Source organism: Spermophilus citellus (genome assembly GCF_964194105.1).
Source record: "Spermophilus citellus genome assembly, chromosome: 19".
Taxonomy (NCBI): Eukaryota; Metazoa; Chordata; class Mammalia; order Rodentia; family Sciuridae; genus Spermophilus; species Spermophilus citellus.
The window spans coordinates 15,667,432-15,689,892 of record NC_138201.1 but is presented as its reverse complement, the minus strand read 5'-3'; the positions used below and the strand labels follow the sequence as shown (position 1 = coordinate 15,689,892).

General features: G+C 48.2%; 1 protein-coding gene across 11 annotated transcripts in view; it reads left to right on the top strand.

Moving 5' to 3' along the window:
- ATP2B2 (ATPase plasma membrane Ca2+ transporting 2) overlaps window positions 1–22,461 on the top strand; it is a 207,140-nt gene that overhangs the window by 151,156 nt on the left and 33,523 nt on the right. For all 11 annotated transcript variants that reach the window (XR_014019885.1, XM_081276197.1, XM_081276198.1 and 8 more), the window contains 4 exons: window positions 2,429–2,470; window positions 3,274–3,432; window positions 6,039–6,253; window positions 10,575–10,817. Coding sequence is in view for 10 of the 11 variants with exons in the window: in XM_081276197.1 (XP_081132323.1) it covers window positions 2,429–2,470; window positions 3,274–3,432; window positions 6,039–6,253; window positions 10,575–10,817 (659 nt within the window). In the remaining variant the exon portion in view is untranslated. The remainder of the gene's footprint in view (window positions 1–2,428; window positions 2,471–3,273; window positions 3,433–6,038; window positions 6,254–10,574; window positions 10,818–22,461) is intronic.

Genomic DNA, 22,461 nt, shown 5'->3' with positions numbered 1-22,461 from the left:
TACAATGTACTCCCTCCCTCCAACATATGCATTGGCAATTATTTTTCTAGCCATGTGATCACTGTGGCAATAAAAGAGGAAATTGCTAGCTGGGTCTAATGGGCACGCACACCGGCTAGGCATCTGATAATATGCAATTCAAATAAAGGCCCCTTCGAGCCTTCTAAAAGAGACTATTGAAGCTGAGTCCTCTGGTGCCCCTTAGCCTAGTTAGTAAAATTATTTTAAGAAATAAAAATAATTGTTGTTCATTCCTGTTTGCTCTGAAAAGTCTTCTCTCTGGTTGTTGTTTTATAAATCCAGTAGGAAGACTTTAGCAATAGAGCAATGGGGGCCTTTCTCTTTAAACCCCAGCCTTGCTCTGAGGGCTGGTGAGAACAGCCCAGCATGGACACTGGAACAGAACGTGACGAGCAGGGACCAGGAAAGCCAGTTCCCTCCTGTGTGTCACCTAAAAATTGGGTGCAGAAATGCTAACAAGCTAATAATGTGGTTTCAAGGTGATGCTGAGGTTACCGGTAAATGCCTCTGAACATCCTTTGGCCTCGGTTTCCTCATCTGTAACATGAGAGTGTTGACAGTCCCCCCCACCCCACCTTGCAGGGACTGACAAGAGATGACCCTTGCAAAAGCCCTTTTAAATGGCAGAAGGCTGAACCATGCAAGTGGTTATTGAGAGAGTGAATTTTTTTTTTTTAAGTACTGAGGATTAAACCCAGAGGCACTTTACCACTGAGCCACATCCCCTACCCTTTTTATTTTTTATTTTGAGGTAGAGTTTCACTAAGTTTCTTAGGGTCACTCTTAGTTGCCTAGGCTAACCTCGAACTTGCCTCGGCCTCCTGAGTCACTGAGATTACAGGCATATGCCGCTGTTCCCAGCTGAAGGTGACTTTTGAACACTATGGGAGGTGACTATTGGGATAAAGGTGGAAGCCAAGGTTGGGAGATGTGAAGTCACACAGCTAGTTGGTGCCAAACCAGGGACCCTCAGGAACTCTGTCCCAGCAGCACCATCCCGATGCCCTTCCTTGGGCTCAGAGGGGCTTCAGGAAATGAGACAGCAAAGTGGAGACACGCACACACTTTGGGGCCAGCTGTCCACTGTCCTGCAGAGACGTCAGTGGGCCATCTCCCTCTCTGAGCCTCAGTTTCTCATCTGAAAATGGGTTTGCTTCAAGAGTACCCTTCATGGGGAGGCCATGGACAGGATCACATGAAATCATGGAGGCCACACGAGCCTGATACCTGGTGGGCCTGGCAGCAGATGTCCAAGGGCGGCCAGCCCCCTCAGACCCTTCCCTAAGTGGCAAGGACCAGAGGAATAAATCCAGATGAGCGGCACAGGCCAGGGGACCAGAGGGTACAGGAGAGAGGCAGGTGTTCCAGGTGAGAGACAGCAGCCACCAGTGCCACCCACTTGCGCCAGGGCTGCCCTGTTTAGTGGGCAGGGATCCCCATAGTCACCCTTTCCCCTGTGCTAGGCAGCAGGCCCTGGCATGGAAGGGGCTGCCCAGGGGAACCCACTGACTCTACTTATCCTGCCTACCATGGCCAGAGCTGCAGAATAAAGTCCCCTTAACCAGGGGTCGTAGCTTTCCCCTCGGAAATGAGGATGCTTCATGAAGCCCCCCGACATGCTCAGGGCCCCTCAAAGATCACTGCTGGGGACCTCTTGTTCACTGTTTGCCCTGGTCATTGTCAGGAACATTGGGCTGGTTGTCATCCATGCAATAGCTTCTTAGCCCTTCAGAAAGATGAGGAAAAAGTAGAATTGTCCCCTGGAGCCAGATACAAAGGGACACAGAACTACATACATCATCCAGACTCTGCTTATTCTAGAATCAATTCCCCCCTTCTCTCTTTCTCCCTCTGTCCCTCCCTCCCTCTCTCCCTCTGTCCCTCCCTCCCTCTCTCTCTCCCCCCCTCCCTCTCTCCCTCCCTCCCTCTTTTTCTGTCTCTCTCTTTCTCCATTGTGTTTACATGTTTCCTTTTACAAGGAAACAAAAAGGTTGTAGCTGAACATTCCCCTTTGCCCCCTCCCAGCCCACAAAATACAGCTGTCAAAAAGTTATAAAAGCCTCACTGGAGGGGGGTCTGGAGTTCTCCTGCTTCCTGCCAGCAGGCTCTGTCCCCTTGACTCTCAAATATGGTCCTTGAATCTATAAAACACTCAGGGCCAAGGTGATTGCAACAGAAACCCTCTCTCCTGAGTCCCCTAGAGAATCCAGAGTCACTCAGATGTGTGACAGCCCCCTGTGGCCGGCCTGGCAGCCAGCTTGCCCTGGGTCTGCGGGCCTACGCAGCACCTGAACAGCTCAGTCCTTCCTCCATCTGTGACATGAATGTCCGTGGCCTGTTACGTCTCTGTGATGACCGACCTGTGCCATCTGTTCTCTGTTGTCTGTTAAAATTCTTTGTCGTGTAGGTAAAATGCAAGATGGCAATGTGGACTCCAGCCAGAGCAAAGGTAAACCTCTGTCCCAGCCTCTGTGGTCCGCGCGGGCCCCTCCCCACCCACACCAGATTGCACCAGAAGTGGAGGCTAGTTACGAGGCCTGGTGTCCCTGGGGATGTAGCTGTGATACTCATGGTGCCAGGTGTCCCTGGGGAGAAGAGAGGACACTCCTGGGCCAGCGTCTCCCCAGCCTTTGGGCTCCCGGCCCATTCAGCTGCAGACTCAAAACTGGTTCTTTGAGATCCTTACAGGTGGAAGGATGGGGTAGGTTAAGAGCTGGCCCAATCTCTGTCAAAAAAGGGCCACAGGTCCTCCATTCAGTCCCATGCTGAAGAGGCCATACTGACAGGGGACTAGGTACCTGTGCACAGAGGTTCACCCTCTTTTACCTTTTAAACGTCTTTCTTATTTTTCATTTTTTACCCTCCTGTCTGCTGGATCCTCAATATCTTAGTAGCATGCCCCAGGGGCATGCTGGGAAAGCCCAAGACTTTCTTTCCTATCTGACTATGGGAAAGACCAAGGGTCCATTTTGAGTAGGGTCTGTGGGTGGGTTCAGGCCCCAAGGGGACCCCAGTCCACTCCTGCTGGGAACCCAGGGTAGAGACTGCTCTCTGAGGCAGTGAGACTCCTGGCAGCCCAAGACTCCATCTGGGCTCCTGTGCCCACCATGTAGGGGCCCAGTCGGGGCAGCCAGCACCTCCACTGGGCAGGCAGGGTGGGTGCCAGCATCCCCACCCTGAAGGCTGACCTGCGTGCGCATCTGTGTGTCTGTGTGTATGTGTGTGCGAATGTGCGTGCTCTGCCTCCTCCAGCCAAACAGCAGGACGGGGCAGCCGCCATGGAGATGCAGCCCCTCAAGAGTGCCGAGGGCGGCGACGCAGACGACAAGAAGAAGGCCAACATGCACAAGAAGGAGAAGTCTGTGCTGCAGGGCAAGCTCACCAAACTGGCAGTGCAGATTGGCAAGGCGGGTGAGTGTGCAGCGGTGGGGGCTGAGGGACTGAAGCCACCAGTGAGACCCCAGGCTGGCCTCAGTCACCTTGAAAGAGAGGGTCCTGCCGGGCGGGTGGGGGAGCACACATCTGTAAATCCCAGGGCTCAGGAAGCTGAGGCAGGAGGATCATAAGTTCAAAGCCAGCCTCAGCAACTTAGCAAGGCCCTAAGCAGCTTGGTGAGAACCGATCTTAAACTAAATAAAAAGGACTCAGGATGTGGCTCAGGGATTAATTAAGGTTCAATTCCCTGTACCAAAAAATAAATAAGAAAGAGATGGTCCTGGAAGCCCAGGCTTTCCTGCCATAGCCATCAATCTGAGTCCTGTATGCAGTAAACACTCAGCACTTAGTGAGGCAGAACAAGGAGGGTAAAACCCTGGATCGGGGCAGACGGCCTACATTGCAGTCCATCCATGGCTGTGAGAACTGGGCCAAGTATCATCAGCTTGCTCTGAGCCTCCGTCTTCTCACCTGTAAAATGGGGTTACAGGTCATCCCCACTTGACAGGTTGCTCTGAGGATTAAAGGGAATTATGTATACAGAGGACTTAGCCCTTGGCACATGCAGTGACTCAAGAGGGATCAGATTCCGCAGAGCCTGGAGATCTAGGCAGCTCAGATTTTTATCCTGAGGACAGTGGGAGCCATGGAAGAGATTTGAGTAGGGCTGGGCAGGGACGGATTGGGGCTTTATAATGAACCACACCAGCTGCGGTGCAGAGGAAAGATTAAAGAGGCCGAGGGCAGGCCAGGAGCCCAGGGAGAAGCCCATTGTCTGCGCTCCAACCAAACAAGCGGGGCTTCCCTACTGAGGTAGTGGCTGCACGTGGTGGCTGGTGACAGCCCCCTGGCCCGAGAAGCTGAGCCCAGCTGCAAGGTGAGTCCCAACCCTCCAACACAGCCTTCGCTGCCCCTCCTGGCTAAGGATACAGCCAGTGCCAAGGCATCCCCACCTGGCTGCTCTCCTCCGTGGCTGTCTCCCTGGCTCTAATTATAGACACCACAGCAGGGGGAGGGAGGAAAATTATAGGCCCGGCTGTCTATATTTAAACTCGGGGGCCTGGTGACAGCTCCGGGCTGCTGGGAGCTTGGCTTCCCGCCCCTGTGACTGTCAGACAGGGATAGAGCCCGGCTCTGAGGCCCCGCAGCTGGAGGTAGGGGGTGGGGAATGACGGGCCCAGGGATTTCCTCTGTCCCCACCATCACTGTCACAGGCACAAGACTCCAAGGGAAGGTGGCATTGGTTAGGGGAGGAGACTAAGAAGACAACAGCCCCATGGCCCTCAGAGTCCTCCCTCACAGCCTACCTCTTGGGCTGACCTTCCTGCCAGCAGATCTGAGATGGGTGGTGAGGGATTTACCGAGATTTTCTCATGTGGAGCCTGCAGTAAGGGGAGGAAGCCAGATGCCACTGAGATTTCTGGAACATTCCTAGTCTCCACTTGATTCCGCACAACCATGAGCCACATGACAGGGGGCCCGTCCACCTTGCAGCAGGGCCTGGGCTTTGGGACCCCCCACATCAGCCACTGGTGGGTGGGTGGGTTCACTAGAACCCAGATGGGGGCTGGTTCACTCCCATGACAAGGGGACTCCCGTCGCCCCCAGTGCCACTTCCCTCTGGCAAAGGCTGCAGATGTAAGCAGTCTCTGCGGCACCTGCCGCCGGTGGGAGATGGGCACATTGAACTGGTGAGAGAGACCCCAGGGGATCTCGGGAGGTTGCCAACGGCATCCCTACTGCTACAGTACCTCCTGTGGCCGTGAACAAGACACTTCTCCTGTTGAGCCTCAGTTTCCTTTTCCTGTGTCTGCCCAAAGTTCACCTCCTCCAGGAAGCCTTCCCTGGCTATCCTGGCTGAAACAACTTCCCCTGCCACGTCACCTTCTGTCACATCACCTTGGTTTTTCTTTGCAGCATCAATGATCTTGTGACTGTGTGATCTGTTTCTGGTATGCCTGTCCCTCTAGAACATCAGGTCCCCAAGGGTAAGAACGCTGTAACTGCTGTGCCTCTAGTCCATAGCCTAGGAACTACTATGTGACTGGTATAAATGCTCAAAAGGTATTTATTTATCAATAAGTGAAGAAAGGGGCTGGGGCTGGGGCTCAGCGGTAGAGCGCTGGCCTAGCATGTGTGAGGCACTGGGTTCGAGTCTCAGCACCACGTATAAATAAGGGAATAAAATAAAGGTTCATTAACAGCTAAAAAAAAATTTAAAAAATAAAATAAAATAAAGGTCTATCAGCAACTAAAAATGTTTTTTAAAAAAATGAGGAAATAAGTGATTTCAACTTCACCTCCCTGTTTTGGCACACATTTCTGAAGCACCTGCTAAGTGTCAGGTGGGCACTGTGCTAGGCACTTTGCGTGAAGGAAATCTGCATCCCCATGGTACAGAGGAAGAGACTGAGGCTCACAGAGGACGAAGGACTTGCTCTAGGTCACAGAGTAAGGAAGGAGCAGAGCTGGGAGGTAGACCCCGGGGACCTTTCAGCCAAGTGTTTAGTCCATACCTCACTTCTCAGGGCCCCTTGGGCCCTACCTGGAGCCTTCTAAGAAGGTTTCCCCCCGTGTTGCAGGTCTGGTGATGTCGGCCATCACCGTGATCATCCTGGTGCTCTACTTCACCGTGGACACCTTCGTGGTCAACAAGAAGCCGTGGCTGCCCGAGTGCACGCCCGTCTACGTGCAGTACTTTGTCAAGTTCTTCATCATTGGTGTGACGGTGCTGGTGGTCGCTGTGCCCGAGGGACTCCCTCTGGCTGTCACCATCTCGCTGGCCTACTCTGTGAAGGTGAGCTGGGAGTGCAGGACCAGTCAGCTGACATCCCCAGCTGGGAGCCTGGGGAGGGGCCCGAGGGTTGGTGCTGGGGTTGGGTGATGAGCCAAGAAGCATATGGACACATCAGGGACTCAGAGAGGATGTCTGCTGTCCCCAAAACTCAGACACCTGAGGAAGCTAGGGACAGACCCAAGAGCCCAGCCCTAGCTAAAGGGGTCTCCACTATTTAGCCCAGCCAAATGTCGCCTTATAGATTGCAGGCCCAGGGGGTCAGATCTTCACACATCTTTCAAGAGAAGTAAAAAATCTGCACTTACTATAAATTCTCCAGATTTGTATTGACAATCAGCTCAATCCCCTAAAATAAAATAGGATTGGGGGTGTAGCTCGGTAGCAGAGTGCTTGCCTCACATGCATGAGGTTCTGGGTTCCATCCCTAGTACTGCAAAAATTAAATAAAATCCAGATATCGCTCTGAGGCCAAAACCTATCCCCATCCCACTGAATATAGGCAGAGGTTTGGCAGCCACAGTAACAGGCCCCTCGTAGCCATAGTATTTACACAACTAATCTCAGAGGTCAAAATCTAAAAAGTGTGAAAGAGGTAAGATGAAAACAAAGGGAAGCCTAATTTGACAGAAGCCTCTTCACCTTGGATATAGACTGAGAGGTTTTAAAAGCAGTTAAATGAAGGACTCTTGGGCAGTGGATATTCACTGGGGCAGCTCGGGTCTGGGAGGCTTTCCAAAGCACAATCAATGGCGGAGTCCCACTTCCACCTGCCCAGGCAGTGGTCATCCGCGGGTCCCAGACACCACAAGTCTGACCTTCTGTGGGTCACTCCAAGGCTCTCACGTCCTGCTCATTTCTTCCCTTTGCCCCGGGGTTTCCCCACCTTGGAGGGCAGGGCTCTGGATTCTTTTCACCCAGTGTCCTGATGCCATGATGTCCCCCACAAGGGCAGAGGTGTGGTCGTGTTTATAAATAAGGCCCCCACTCCAAGAAACTGGCAGGGCTTTTGGAGGGCACAGTGAGCATCTGTTTCCAAGTTGGAATTTGGGCTGGGCTCTCCGATGTAATTTCATCCAGAAAGGAGATCTCCAGGCTGGTGCCAGGAAGTGGCAGCTCTGTGAAATATATACAGCCCTTATCGTTCTCTCTGTTTTAGGGTTTTCAGAGAAACTCCATCCCACAAATTAAAGCCCAAACAGGTCACATGAAGATGCTCCTCGGGAGCCCGGGACGAGAGAGGGCAATATTTACATAGCCATGAGTAGGGGCTCCACAGCCACCCCACCGAGCTGGGGATCTCCTTGAAAACTGCACAGACCCGGTTTGGAGGAACCGTGTGTCTAGACAATCTGAGGCCCCTGTGCTGTCTGCAGTTTGTATATCTGGCACCTGTTAGCTTTGGTCATCTTAGGTCATGTTACTTATGCAGTCACTTGATAAACTTAGAGCACCCAGCCCAGGAGAAGCAGACGATTCCTCTCTGAGCCTGGATCTGGGAGTCACCATCAAGAGCCCAGCAGGGACCACTTGGATTGGTGCTACCTGGGAAAAACAGATGTGAGCCACATTAAATGTCCAAGTAGCCCCATTTTGTTAAAAGTAAAAAAGGAACAGGTGAAGATAACTTTAATAATGCAATTTACTTAACCCAATATATCCAAATTATTATCAATGCAATATGTGATTGATGTAAAAATTATAAAGAGATTTCTTTTACATGTTCTTTTTTCATAGTGTCTTCAAAATGCAATGTGCTTTTTGCATGTACCCTTTGGCCTTATTTATAAACATGACTACACCTCTGCCCTTGTGGGAGACATCATGGCCACATTTCAAGTGCTCGATGGTAGCCCCATGGAGCTACCCTATTGGACAGCCCAATTTAGGGATTCTCAAGCCTAGTAGACCACCCTCTTCAGAGAGAAGATGGGTTGGGGCTCCATGGAATGATCTAGGCTGTGCAGTTAAGTTGAGCTGGGTTCAAACACCAGCCTTCAACCTCACTGGGAGTGTGATCCTGGTCTAATCTCTTTACCTAGATTTCTTCAGTTGCCAAAACAGATCTTCTCAGGGTTCATGGGATTCTTACAACATCAGACAAGAAAATAAATGCAAAAGGCTCTTTGCAGAATGTAAAGTGTATTGCAAATTCCAAATGTTGGTCAACCATTCAATGTAACATTTATTGGCATTATTATCACGGGTTATAATCAGGAAAATTCAATAGCAATAATCCTATCAGTATCTAACTTAAACCTCTGGTAAAATTATTCAAATTGCACTCTTATTTTACCCTTGCTGTAAAGAATTATAATGAGGAGCAAGAATAAAGCAAATGAAGTCTCTAGGCCTAGCCGGGCAGAGTGGCACATGCCTGTAATCCCAGTGGCTTGAGAGGCCGAGGCAGGAGGATTGCAATTCCAAAGTCAGCCTTAGCAACTTAGCAAGGCCCTAAGCAACTCATTGAGACCCTTTCTCTAAATAAAACACAAAAAGGTCCAGGGACGTGGCTTAGTGGTTAAGCACCCTCGGTTCAATCCCTGGTATCAAGAGGGGAAAAAAATCTCTAGGCACAGACTAGAACTCCATCTGACTCAGCCTCTAGCAGCTTTGCTAGCCCTTCCTTCCCAGGTAGGGTCAACTTGTCAGGGTACCTGCATGAGAAATGGTGGTTCTTTGAAAATTACTTTATTTTCATTACTTGTTTAAGAACCTAGAAGAAGCAGGGATTGAGCCAGAAAAGGGGAGGCTCTATAAAAATAATAATATGTATAGTAGGGTTTCATTTTGTTATACATCAACATCTGTTCTTTTTAAATTTATAATAAGATGTAGCTGTTCTAGGTGGCAGTTGATGGCTCACTTTTCATTTTCCTTTTAGTATATTTTTATTTAAAAGGAATTCATAGTTTTTATGGTACAAGTTATGTGCTCATTATAGAAAAATGAAATCTATGGATTTTATAAAAAGAAGTCAATAAAAATCTAAAATTCTATCACTGAGAGATAATGACACTCATATTTTGATATTTCTCCAAATTATTTCCTATATCCATAAACACATGTATGCTAAACTTATTTACCTTTGGCAAAATTGAAAAGACACTGAAAAACAGGCACCAGTAGAAGGTGATACATTTGAGAAAAATCCATAACCAAATAAGGAATAATTATTTATGCTCAGTTAAGAGTAAAATATTTGAAGTAATCAAGAGAGACCCAACCTTAATTTTTTTTTATTTTTTCTTTTTTGCATTACAATTCTTAATACACCCTTATACCACAGTTTGTCATGTCTCTGTATATAAGGTATGTTGACACCAAATTCACATCTTCATACCTGTATTTTATATAATGATGAGGGTCTCCTTCCACCATCCATGCTATTCCCCTTTTTCCTTTCCCTTCCACCCCTATTCCCTATCTAGGGGTAATTTTCCTCCCATGCTCTCCCTCCCAACCCCATTTTGAGTCACCTCCCTTATATCAGAGAAGTCATTCAGCATTTGTTTTGGGGGGATTGGCTAACTTCACTTGGCATAATCTTCTCTAATGCCATCCACTTCCCTGCAAATGCCATGTTCTTATTATTTTTTATTGATGAGTAATGTTCCGTTGTGTATAAATGCCCCATTTTTTAATCCATTCATCCACTGAAGGACATCTAGGTTGGCTCCACAGTTTAGCTATTGTGAATTGTGCTGCTATAAACATTGATGTGGCTGTGTCTCTGTAGTATGCTGTTTTTAAGTCCTTTGGGTATAGTCCAAGAAGAGGAATAGCTGGGTCAAATGGTGGTTCCATTCCCAGATTTCCAAGGAATCTCCATACTGCTTTCCAAATTGGCTGCACCAATTTGCAGTCCCACCAGCAATGTATGAGTGTGCCTTTTTCTCCTGCATCCTCGCCAGCACTTGTTGTTGTTTGTCTTTGTAATGGCTGCCACTCTTACTGGAGCGAGATGGTATCTTAGCGTAGTTTTAATTTGCATTTCTCGGATTGCTAGAGATGATGAGCAATTTTTGCATATTTTTTCCACTATTTTTTTCCATAGACAATGTAGATTACTTCTGTATCTTGAGGTAAAAAAATTAAGTAATCTTTTAAATGGTTCAAATGATAAAAGAGAAAGAAAAGGGCCAGTCAAAAGAAGTCCAGGTGTAAGAGGCCTTTATAACCAAGATCCTCTGACGTGCAGAGGCTAAAGGGAAACCGAGGCTCAGCCTCAGTTACTCCATATCACCCAGGGCTCCCCCCCAGGCACCCCATCTCCCCCATCTTCCTTCCTCACCATGGCCCTTTTATCTGCCCTTTCTCCCAGAAAATGATGAAGGACAACAACCTAGTGCGCCACCTGGACGCCTGTGAGACCATGGGCAACGCCACGGCCATCTGCTCAGACAAGACAGGCACTCTGACCACCAATCGTATGACAGTGGTGCAGGCCTACGTCGGTGACGTCCACTACAAGGAGATCCCGGATCCCAGCTCCATCAACGCCAAGACCATGGAGCTGCTGGTCAACGCCATCGCCATCAACAGCGCCTACACCACCAAGATTCTGGTAAGTGGGCACCTGTGGCATCCCCCGCTAGGGGGCGCATCGTCCACGAGATGACACAGAGGTACCTGAGGCCTTGGCTAGGGGGCGCAACCGTCCATGATGCGACCCAGAAGTCCTGGGCAGATTGAACGATGGCATTGATGTTCTCAGCTCCTGCTGATGCACTCCTGGGTGGTCAGATAATAAGCAATTCATTTCTGTTTGATTTGATATTCTAACTTTAATGTCTGTGTGATCAAACAGAAAAGATTGTTAATTATTACCATCAATTTTTTGTTAAATCCTGCCATTGATCCCCTTGCCAAAATGTTTTTATTAATTAGTTTATGCTATGTAACAAAACAAAATACTTCAAGCCAGACATGGTGGTGTACCCTGGTAATCCCTCTGACTCCAGAGGCTGAGGCAGGAGGATTGAGAGTTCAAGGCCAGCCTCAGCAATTTAGGTCCTAAGCAACTTAGTGACACCCTGTCTCAAAAAACTTTTTAAAAAGGCTGGGAATGTGGCACAGTAGGTAAGCACCCCTTGGTTCAAAAAACACACACACACACCCCTTCAAAATTTAGTAACACAAAATGAAACTGCAGTCCGCCCTCCATGTCTGTGGATTCCGTATGCTGATTCCATCAACTGTGGGTAAAAAATATGCAGAAAAAAATCTAGTTAGGACTAGAATTGTTGCATCTGTACAGCACTCATACGGACTTTTTCCTTGTCATTATTTCCTAAACAATACACTAAAAGAACTCTTTACATGTAATATTTAGATTGGTATTATAAGTCAGCTAGAGACAAGTTTAAAAGTATGGGAGAGGATTGTGTGGGTTCTGTGTAAATGCTGTGCCATTCTATTTAAGGGGCTGAGCATCCAAAGACGTTGGTATCTGCTGTGGGTCCTGGAACCAATCCCCCACAGGGACTAAGAGCTGGCTCTATGTAGCTAGCAATCCTGCAGTTCAGTGGTTCTGGCTGTGCTCAGCAAGGTGGTTCTTCCAGTCTCAGCTGGGCTCCCTCATGCATCTGCAGAGCTTCAAGTGTCCAGCCCTGCTGATCTTGGCAGGACCATTGGCTGATCTGGCCTGGCCTCCTCTAGGCTACCCCTGCTCTGCCGTGTAGTCTCACCTCCTCTGGCAGGCTAGTCTGGGCTAATTCACATGGTGACAACAGGGTTCTTAGAACTGAGGTGTTCAGGGTCTCTTGAGAACTGGGCTGTAAACTGTCACTTTGACACATCCCGTTGAGCAGTGCAAGTTGGGAGGCCAGCCCAGATTCACAGAGTGAATTAGTGATTCTGCCTCTTGCTGAGAGGTGCTGCTTAGGACATGGATTCATAGAAGGAAAAAACTGTGGCCATTTTTATAAACAATCTGCCACCAATAATACCACTGTTGTTAGTAAGAGTAATAAAATTATTTATTTTGATGAAAAAAATCACTTTAAGCAGCTCATGAGACCTTGTCTCTAAATAAAATACAAAATAGGGCTGGGGAGGGGGCTCAGTGGTTGAGTGTCCCTGAGTTCAATCCTTGGTACCAAAAACTAAAATAAAATAAGATAAAATAACAATCATCTTACTCTCTCAGCTATGCTACTTAGTCTCATCATGCTGTGATGCCTTTTGGGTTTAGAAACACAAGTTGACTCTTGGTAATTAACCAGCGTTTGGACTATGGACGAGAAGCCCAGAGTTCATTCATCCAGATGGCCACGGGCACCCAGATGCAGGGCATTTCTGCTTCTTGGTGAATCGGCGGAGCTTTCTGCTTCCCCTCCACATGTGCCCAAGCCCTGACCTTCCCCTTCAGCCAGGAGCCAGCTGCAGCCTTCATAATCCGGTGGGATTTGTGGGAGCTGCCAAGTTAGGGAGTCAGCAGCATGAGTCAGCAGCGAAGGACTGGGGGTTGCTGTGGGGATAAGGAGGCGGCTCTGGCGCTCTGCCTCTCACGGCCACCCCCATCACCCTGGAGCTGCAGGCCAAGAGAGGCAGAATCCACAGAGGGGAAAGTAGGTCGGAGAACGTGTGCAGACGGGTGATAGAGAACCCTGCGGGTGATGCCAGAGATGACATTTTTGTCTCCTTTCTCCCCTGATTTGGGAATCAAGAGAGATCAGCGATGCTTTATTTGGTTCCCCCGGCCTTCCTAAAATAACCGCCACGCTGTGAATGAGTTTGTCCTGCAGATGTGGCAGAGAGGGGAGAGGCGATTCCCAGAACAGGCTTCCAGCCATGGGGGCAGCCATGTGGGCAAAGCCCTGTGCGGTGGGCTTGGATTGAGGCACAGATTATTCAGTTACAGTAAGGAAGTCCCTGGATCGATCAGGAGATCTGTAGAAACCTCTCCATGGTGTTAAATCTCAGATGGTCTCGGGAACAGCGGTGGCAAAGCTAGAATCTCACTTCCAGATATTGGTGGACTGAGGCTGTGTCCAGGTGGCACAAGAGACAAGGGTCAGTGAGTCCACCTGGGGAGAAGGTGCAGCTGCTTAAGCTTGGGGCCAGGCCAGAGACCTGGAAATCGGGGTCCTTGGTTTGTAATCCAATAGTCACATAGGGTCCCCTGCTGCTATACCTTGAACTCTGGGATCCTAGGACCCCTGTGCCTGTATTTCTGGCTCTTTCCTGAAAGTATCATGGCCACATGATTCTTTTTGTTGACAGCCATCAGTGTGGGAGGGACAGTAGAGCCTCTGGTATGAGCAGACAGTGGTCAAGACTCCTACTCTGGAGCCAGACAGCCTGGGTTCAAACCTCTCACTAGCTTGAATCCAAACAAGTTACTTAACTTCTCGGTGCCTTAGTTTCTTGGGTAAAATAATAGGATTATTGTGAGGAGCAAATCAGTAAGTGGGACGCGCTGAGCACCACACCTGGCACATAATTAGCATACAGGATGACTGGGTGGTTATTCAGCGATAAAATTATAGGAGGATTCCATTTGGCAATGCAGAGACCAACAAGTAAGTAAATTCCAGCAGAGGCATCAGGGTAGAGAGGCAAAGGGTCTTGTCCAAAGTCAATTAGCAGCAAAGTCAACCTCTGGCCACCTTATAGCCAGCTGTTGAGTCCAGGGGCCCAGCCAGATTCTTAGTCATTGAAACCAATCCCACAATACCATTAGACTGTGGTGGTCTTGGGAACGAGGGCTGGAGTTCAGGGTAAGTTTCCCACCCAGGCCCTGCCAACTGGGCCATGGAACATGGGGGCTCTCGGGAACCACCCTTGGTCCAGGGTAGAAGTCCAGGCATCTCCCAACCAGGATGGGAAATCTAGACTGCAGGACGCCCTGAATCCATGCAAGAGGAGGTGGGCAGGAAGGAGGAGCCATGCCCTTCACTCTCACGACTCATCTGCTCCCGTGCAAAAATGGACCTGGCCAAGGAAAATGAGACCCTGGTGACAGCCGGGCTCGCACACACCGTGTCTCCCCCTTCCTGAGGACAACAGTCCTCTGTCTCTTCTCACCATCTGATGCAAGCAATGGGGTCTTTTTCTTTTTCTTTTTTTTAAGAGAAAGAGAGAGAGAATTTTTTAATATTTATTTTTTAGTTTTCGGTGGACACGACATCTTTATTTTATTTTTTATGTGGTGCTGAGGATCGAACCCAGTGCCCCGTGCATGCTGGGCAAGCGCGCGACTGCTTGAGCCACATCCCCAGCCCGGCAGTGGGGTCTTTGAGAACGAGAGACACAGTTGAGTCTTCTCTAGTCCCCTCAGCATAGGCCTTTGGGAAATAGTGGGTGGATGGGCTGGGTAAGTGAATTGGTTGATCCATAAATAGATAAATAATCAATGAGATGACAGGAAGGCAGAGAGAGGGAGGAACAGATGGGCAGATGAATGGAAGGTGGAGGGTGAGTAGGTAGATGGGTGTGTGTCGGGGTAGATGAGTGAATGGGTGACTATGAATTAATAGGGGTCTCTGTGACCTCTTCCTGTGACAGCCAGAGGTTCCATGTTCCTTGGCCAACACCAGGGCTTTGTCAACCCCTGCAACTTACCAAGCTGACTCTGCAGTTTCCCTCAGTCATCCAGGCTGTGCCGGTTGAACCAGAGAGCTCCTAATTGGCTGATGCCTTTCTTCTTTCAACCATGAACAAATTACATGCATATTTGCAAGGGTGGGTAAAGAACCCAGGGGTGCTCTATCATTAAGCTACATCCCCAGCACTTTTTATTTTTTAATTCTGAGACAGGGTCTCTCGCTAAGCTGCAGAGGCTGGCCTCAAACTTGCAATCCTCCTGCCTCAGCCTCCAGAGCTGCTAAGATTACAGGCGTGTGCTACCAGCCAGAGGTGGCACCCAGAGGAGGCTAATGAAGGCAGAATACCCAGGACAGTGCAACAAGCCCTCCGTCCATGTCAGTTATTACTCTCATTACCACCATGATTCTTTCTGAGCCTCTGCAGTTGGCTTTGCCAGTCAGTCTCGCTTGACCCTACACATCCCTTTCATCCCATCAGGCCAAACAGGACCACTCCCATGTTGCAGCTAGGAAAACTGAGCTGCAGAAACCTCAAGTAACCTGCCATGGTCACTCCTGAAGACCAGGGATGAAGCTGAGTCCAGAAAATTCCAGAGAAGTTCTCCATGGTGGTCAGGGAGGAGGGACATTCCAGGAGGCCCAGAGAACTTAAAATTCATGGCTTATTCAGAAAACATGGTGGTTTGTGGCCCAGGCATTTCTTTGAGGGCCAGAATAATGCAAAATTAGTCTGAAGGGTGAGGCAAAGCTCAGTGGTAGTAAATAAGTCCCCAGTAGTCTTTCTCCTCACAGGACCCAAAAGAATCACTCAAAACACAGGGCCAAGGTTGTAGGAAGGGTGGCCAGAAAAGGAGGCCCCAGGAGGCCAGCCTCAGCCCCATGCCCATCCCTTCTGAGATGGTAGGTGGCGGGGCTCTTTCCACTCTTATTTCTAATCATTAGGGACTTCCCTTGCCCCCAGGGGAAGCTACATGAGTCTTCTTTTTGTCAAAAATTGCTTCCCTGCTTCAGAAATCCTGGCACACCCTGACATTTGCTTTGTGGCCTCCAACTCTTTGTGCGTTAAGACTTCTCCTGGCTGCTTCTTGTCTCCCTGTCAACGTGCCACTCTTTTTCTGAGCCACAGCTGAGCTTTCGATGGAAATAGCTCTTTCCTCACACTCCCGAGGCACTGAGCTTTCTTGGGAAAATGATCTCCTTTTCTGCCCACGTTTAGCCTGCGTATCAACCACCCGAGCAGGCTTGAGTATTGTATCTTACGAGGCCTCTTATAAAGTCAGGTGACTCTCCAGGTGACATTTAAATTATTAAACTGCAGACGGATGCATGCGGAGCTGAATTGATAAAAGAGCGTGTCAAGCGTCTGAAATCATAAACTGTGGGGAGAGAAACTGATCTCCCTGGAGCCCCCAAAGTGATTGGGAAGGAAGGATTGCCCTGGAACAGTGTGGTTTTCCTGAACAGATAAGCCAACTTCTTCTAGTTAGAATCTAGATTTCAGGTGCAGTGGCACAGGCCTGAAATCCCAGCCACTCAGGAGACCAAGGCAGGAGGATTGCAAGGTCGAAGCCAGACTCGGAAACTTAGCAAGACCCTCAGTAATTTAGTAAGTCCCTGTCTCAAAAATAAGAAGGACTGATGATGTAGCTCAGTGGTAGAGCACCCCAGACTCAATCCCCAGTACCTAAAAACAAATAAACTAAAAATGAAACCCCAGATGCCTAGCCCCAGGAACCCCCAAACAGCAGGAAGAATCTGCTGGATTGTATTTTCTATGAACATTAGAACCTGGGCAGATGATGAGAAGAGCCAAGTGGAGGAGAAGGGGAAGTGAATGAGAAGCAGAGAGACTGCCCCAAACCCAGGGCTCCTGGCTTCAAACTCAGGGCTCGACCTAACATTCAAATGAGCCTCCAAGTCCCCCGAGTCAGGCTGTGCTCTGAAGCTGGCCTCCTGACAAGACAGAGGGGCCAGAGGGTGTGGAAGGCTCTGAAAGGGACTTTGAAAGACATGAGACGGGGGTTGAAGTGAGGGTCTAGTTCTGGTAGGTGAAATGCCAGGGACCAGTTTTGCAGTTCCTGTCTCTGGGATAGTAACTTACAGTGACTTAAAGCAAATCATCCCTGGTGGAATGAAGCCCAACTCTTAATAGAGCTGTTAATCCCTCCCCGTTTGCCTCCTCTTCCTTTCTCTCTGTCTCTCTCACACTGACACACACACATGCACATGCACACACAGCACAAATACCACGCGTAACAATGCACCCGTGAACTTGGAAAGGTCTCCAAAGAGTTTACTTTCCAAAGATCTCTCCACATAGCAGTGGGATTCTGTCACCCTGGACACCCACATCTGCCTTTGCAGCTTCCAGGGAAGGTCCTGTGGCTTGGTGGCCTGGCTTGGTCACCTCACTCTCCTCAGACCTGGCACCTGAGAAGCTCTCCAGCAGAGGTAGCCCCTTAGATGACACTTCTGGAGCCCAATTTTGCCTGAATTCCTTTCCGTCTGGTGAGCAGCAGCCCAGACGTAGATACAAAACAATTCCTCAGTTCATTTGACACTTAATGGATGGCTCCCCACCACCCCATTCTAGAGGTGAGTGCAGAGAGGAGCAGGGCACACTGCCCTGCGCCCCCAGGGCTCTTCAGTGGCCTCTCCATTTAGCTATTAGCCAGTGGTCTCCAGCGCTGGAGGGGAGAGGCACGTGCTGTCGGGGAGCATGCACTGTGGGGCGCAGACCAGGGAACCACCTGGGTCCTGGCTCAGCTGCTTCTTACCAGCGCCACCTCATCCCTGCTCAATGTGCATAGCTGTGGAATGAGCTGTGGAGGTGCAGTGAGGGGACGCACGTGAAGAGTTCAGGGAAGCAATGAGCACAGAGCAGGCATTCGGAAAGCTGGTCGTGGTTACCTTTGAGGTGGGGCTGGTGGTTAGTCTGGCATCGAGAGAGGCTTCACTTCCAAGGTCCATCCTCACATCGCAGCTTATCATGCCGTGGGGTTCCCTACTGTGTTTGTCAGCTTTCTGTCACTGTAACAAATATCTGAGGTAAGTTGGCTTATTTTTAAAAAAAGGAGTGGGGTTTGGCTCACAGTTTTGGAGCCTCCAGATTATGATTCATGAACACCATTGCTTTGGGCTTGTGGAAGCCCATCATGGAGGGAGACCTGGGGGAGCAAGACTGCAGGCTCACAACCAGGAAGTGAGAGAGAAAGAAGAAGAGACTGAGGTCCCAATATTTAAGAGCTTGCTCCAGTAGGCCCCAGTTCTTAAAGTCCCCTCCAGACTCCAATAGCACGAAGGTGGGGACCAGGCCTTTATCCTATGGGCCTTTAGGGGACATGTAAGATTCAAACTGTAGCAATTAATCATGGAATTTCTTTTGATTTTTTTTTTCCTTCTTAATAGTGGTCAAATACACATACCATAAAATTGACCTTTTTTAAATGTATATTTTAGTAACATTCAGTACCTTGACACTGTGGCACAAACATCACCACCACCCATCCAGAGAATTCTCATCCTGCAAAACTGAAATTCTGTACCACATTAAACTCTTCCTTCCCAATCCCCACTCCCCTCAGTGCCTGGGGAGCACTCTGCTTTCTATGAATTCAGCCCCTCTTAGTCCCTCATATAAGTTGATCCATACAGTATTTGTCTTTCGGTAACTGGCATTTTTCCCTTTAGCATGTCCTTAAGGTCCACCCATATGGTACCATGTGTCAGAATTTCCTTCCTTTGTAAGACTGAATGATTCTCCATAGCACGGATAGGCCACATCTTATCTACCTTTCGTCCATCAGTGGACACACACATAGCTTCTACCTCTTAGCTACTGTGAATACCACCACTGTGAACATGGGTATGCGAATATCTCTTTAAGTCTCTACTTTCAGTTATTTTGGGTATGTACCTAGGATTTGGACTTGCAAATTAACTTTTTGAGGAATTGCCATACTGTTTTCCACAGCATCTGCACCACTTTATATTCCTACCAGCCATGCACAAGAGTTCCAGTTCCATCTCATTCTTGCCAACTTGTTATTTCCTGGGATTTTTTTTGTTGGTGGTGTTTTTTTTTTTTAATTTTTTAGTTTTAGGTGGACACAATATCTTTATTTTATTTTTATGTGATGCTGAGAATCGAACCCAGTGCCTCACGCATGCTAGGCGAGCACGCTACCACTTGAGCCACGTCCCCAGCCCCTGTTGGTGGTATTTTTAATAATAGTTATCTTAACGGATACGAGGTGATACATGCTCTGGGTTTTTTAATAATCTCATTTTTGCAGATATTATTTACAATTTGGATCATGTATATTTATAGTTTGTTATTTATAATTCATCATCATTCATTGATTTTTATCTGTTTCACTCCCAAACATCCAGCATTCCAAATCAGAAGCATGACTTGTCCCAAGTTACGCCCATGGCTGCACCTCGCACTCCCAAAGGGCTCAACAGCCGAGCAGGGAAATGTACCAGATAAAGCTTTGAAGTGACAGCCCCGGGGCCCCAGCCCTCAGTGAGACTGTGACCTAGAGCAGGTCACTTCCCTCCTGGGCTATTTCCTGTCCCTAGAAAGAGGAACACTACCAACACCTTAACTCCTTTGCAGAGTTGGAGTCCTGGAGCTAATAAGGCTCTTGGAATTTTTACAGCAAGAGCAAAACCTCTGAGCTTGTCAGGATAAAAAATGCAGAAAGAGAAAAGGGGAGGGTGCACGCTTCTTAGTAACGCGTGTAGGCGATTTCAGAGCTCAAGTTCATGGAAACAAATTGAATTACGGAGGAGGCAGCGCTTGCTATTTGTAACCATGGATTGTTTGAAATCCTTTTAGAGGAAAATTAAAATATTTCACAGAGGGTAATAAAATGTTGGGTGTTTTGCAGGCATGACTGCTCAGCTCTCTTGGGCAAATAAGTAATTAGGCATTTTTATTTAAGTCCTTGGAGTCGTCATTTTCTTTCATTAGTGGAGAGGGGAGAAAAAAAAAATGGTTGTGGAACATACATAAAACTCTGGAAATCACCAGAAAGTTAATTATAAAATTGTATTTTATATATATTACACTAGAGCCTAACAACATATTGTGGAAACAAAAAAGAAGCTCTTAGAATTTATTTTCCTAATGCCAGAAATGGGAAGTCACATCAAAGATTTCTCTGCTTGCAAGTGAAATCTCATCATGGAGCGTGGAGAGGGCAACTCTGCAAGGTGCTTGATGCTGAGACTTAGGTTAATGTGGTCATGGGACCCGGCAAGATGTTCTGAGCCTTTTCCCCTTCCCTGGTCCCCAGATAACCTGCTGACGGACCTTCTCCCCTCCACCATCCCTCACCAAAGTCTACTTTAAGGAAAGCTTTGATTTCTCTCTCAGAAACCATCTGCTCCTACCCATTCCATTTCACAGATGGAGAAACTGAGAACATGTTTAGGTTCTAAGTCTCTTTCCTTCCTGGGTCTCAGGACCACTGTGTGTGTCAATAATTGTGTCTCCATGTGACTGGGACCTGCCTCCTGGGCCTGAACCTTAACTGCAGAAGGGGAGAATAGGCTCAGGACATAACTGACGATGGAGGGTCCCTACAAAGCTAGCATCTTCTTGAATCCCTGTTCTTCCTGCCCACCCTGCTCTTTTGAGCAATCTCAAGGAAGCTGAGGACCAGGATGCAAGGCTGATCTGAGACCCATGAAATGTCGTTAATGGGATGGAGGAGGACAGGCATGTTTCTTGCTCTTTGTCCCTCTTTAATAGTTCTCTGGTTTTGATTTTTTATCTCTGGTGGCTTTTCCTGCTCCCCAAGCCACCTCCACCTGAGTGACTGCATATTAATGTCAAGTGCTTTGTGTGGGTAGGCACATGTGTGGGGGCACCCAAGGGAGTGGATCATACCTGCGGATCTTCCCTTCCCACCGCGAGGGGCTAGTGCCCCCTTAGTGCCCCTGTGGAGCATCTTGCCTTGACCTGCAAACATGCATCTTGCCCAGAAGACTGGGCTGTTTTGAGCCATTCAAGCAGTTGGCAAGCACCTACTGTGTGCTGGGCTCTGCAGTACCCCTGAGAACCCAGAGAGGAATAGAACACAAGAGATAGACCCTCAGAGGCAACCTTTAAATACAAGATGTTTGAGTTGGTCCTTAAAACATGAGGAGGATTTTGTCCCTCAGGAAAGGGAGAAGGACCCACCCAGAATAGCAGTGGAGGCCGAAATCAGGCGAGGGTGAGGGTGCTGGGGAGAGAGGCAGCCCTTGTTTTACTGAGAATCTCTGCAGCAGATGTTGCTGGCACAGGGCCAAGACATAGCAAGTGCTGAAGAACGAGCGAGAAGATAAAAGGGAGGGACCAAAAGGGATAAGTCAATCAATCGCACCCTATTCATATAATGAAATCTACACAACAGGTTAAAAAGAACAAACTAGAACCAAAACACACAGAATCTCACGAATGGAATGTGGAGTGAGTAGGAGCAAGTTACAGAAGAATGTGTACAGTCCCCGGGTCTGAAGTGCTCAGCGTGCAAAAGAGTCCTACCCAGATAGACATTAGGTTATATGACCTGATGAAATTGCCACCTTTGGGCCATTTTTGACATGCAGAACTAGCCATTTCATTTGGTTCAACCTGAGTCGAAATCACAAGAGATGGCCCATCCATCCACTCGGTGGGACACTACTTAGCTGATGAAGAGAATAAATCATGGGCACATGGAACAGCTTGCCTGGCTCTCAAGGGGATTATGCTGAGTGGAGAAAGCCAATCTCCCAAATTAACCTACTGTGCGACTCCCTGTATCAATGCCTCCAATGACAGAAGCAGGCTGGTGGAGTAACTCAGTGGTAGCGCACCTGCTTAGCATGCCCGGGACCCCGAGTTCACTTCCTAGCGCCACAATAAGGGGGGGGGATAACGAAAGGGTAGAGATAGATTATTGATGGCCAGGGCCAGGGAGGAGTTGACTGTGGCCACCAGGGAGTAGCAGGGGGCCCCTTGGGGTGAACTGTCCTATATCTTGACACTGGTGGTAATCCTGGGAATTCAGGCATGATGCCATTGTGAAGAACTAAATGCACACGTGCACACACAGTGGAAGTGAAGCTGGTGAGATCTGAATAAGGCCAGTTTGATGGTGTTTGTGACATTGTAGTTTGATGAAGCAAGAAGTTAACTTTGGGGGAAATTGGACAAAGGGGATATATGAGAGCTCTCTGTATTATTTCTTACTGCATGTGAATCCACAGTTATCTAAGAATAACACATACATGGCAACGACTAAAGCCAAATTTAACATAAAGGTTAATTCTGGGTCGAGGGTGAAATGAGCAGATGAGAAGAGATACACAGAGGGGATTCAACTTTTCTTTGACATGTTTTGCTTCTTAAGAAAGAAAATTTGGGGGCTGGGGTTGTGGCTCAGCAGTAGAGCGCTCGCCTAGCACTTGTGAGGCCCTGGGTTCGTTCCTCAGCACCACCTAAAAATAAATAAATAAAATAAAGGTATTGTGTCCAATTACAACTAAAAAATAAATATTAAAAAAAAAGAAAAGAAAGAAAATTTTGAAGCAAATATGGCATAATGTCAAGATTCTACAAAGTAGGGTGGTAGGTACACAACTGTTTCTGTCATTATCTTCTTTTATGCTTGAATCATTCAT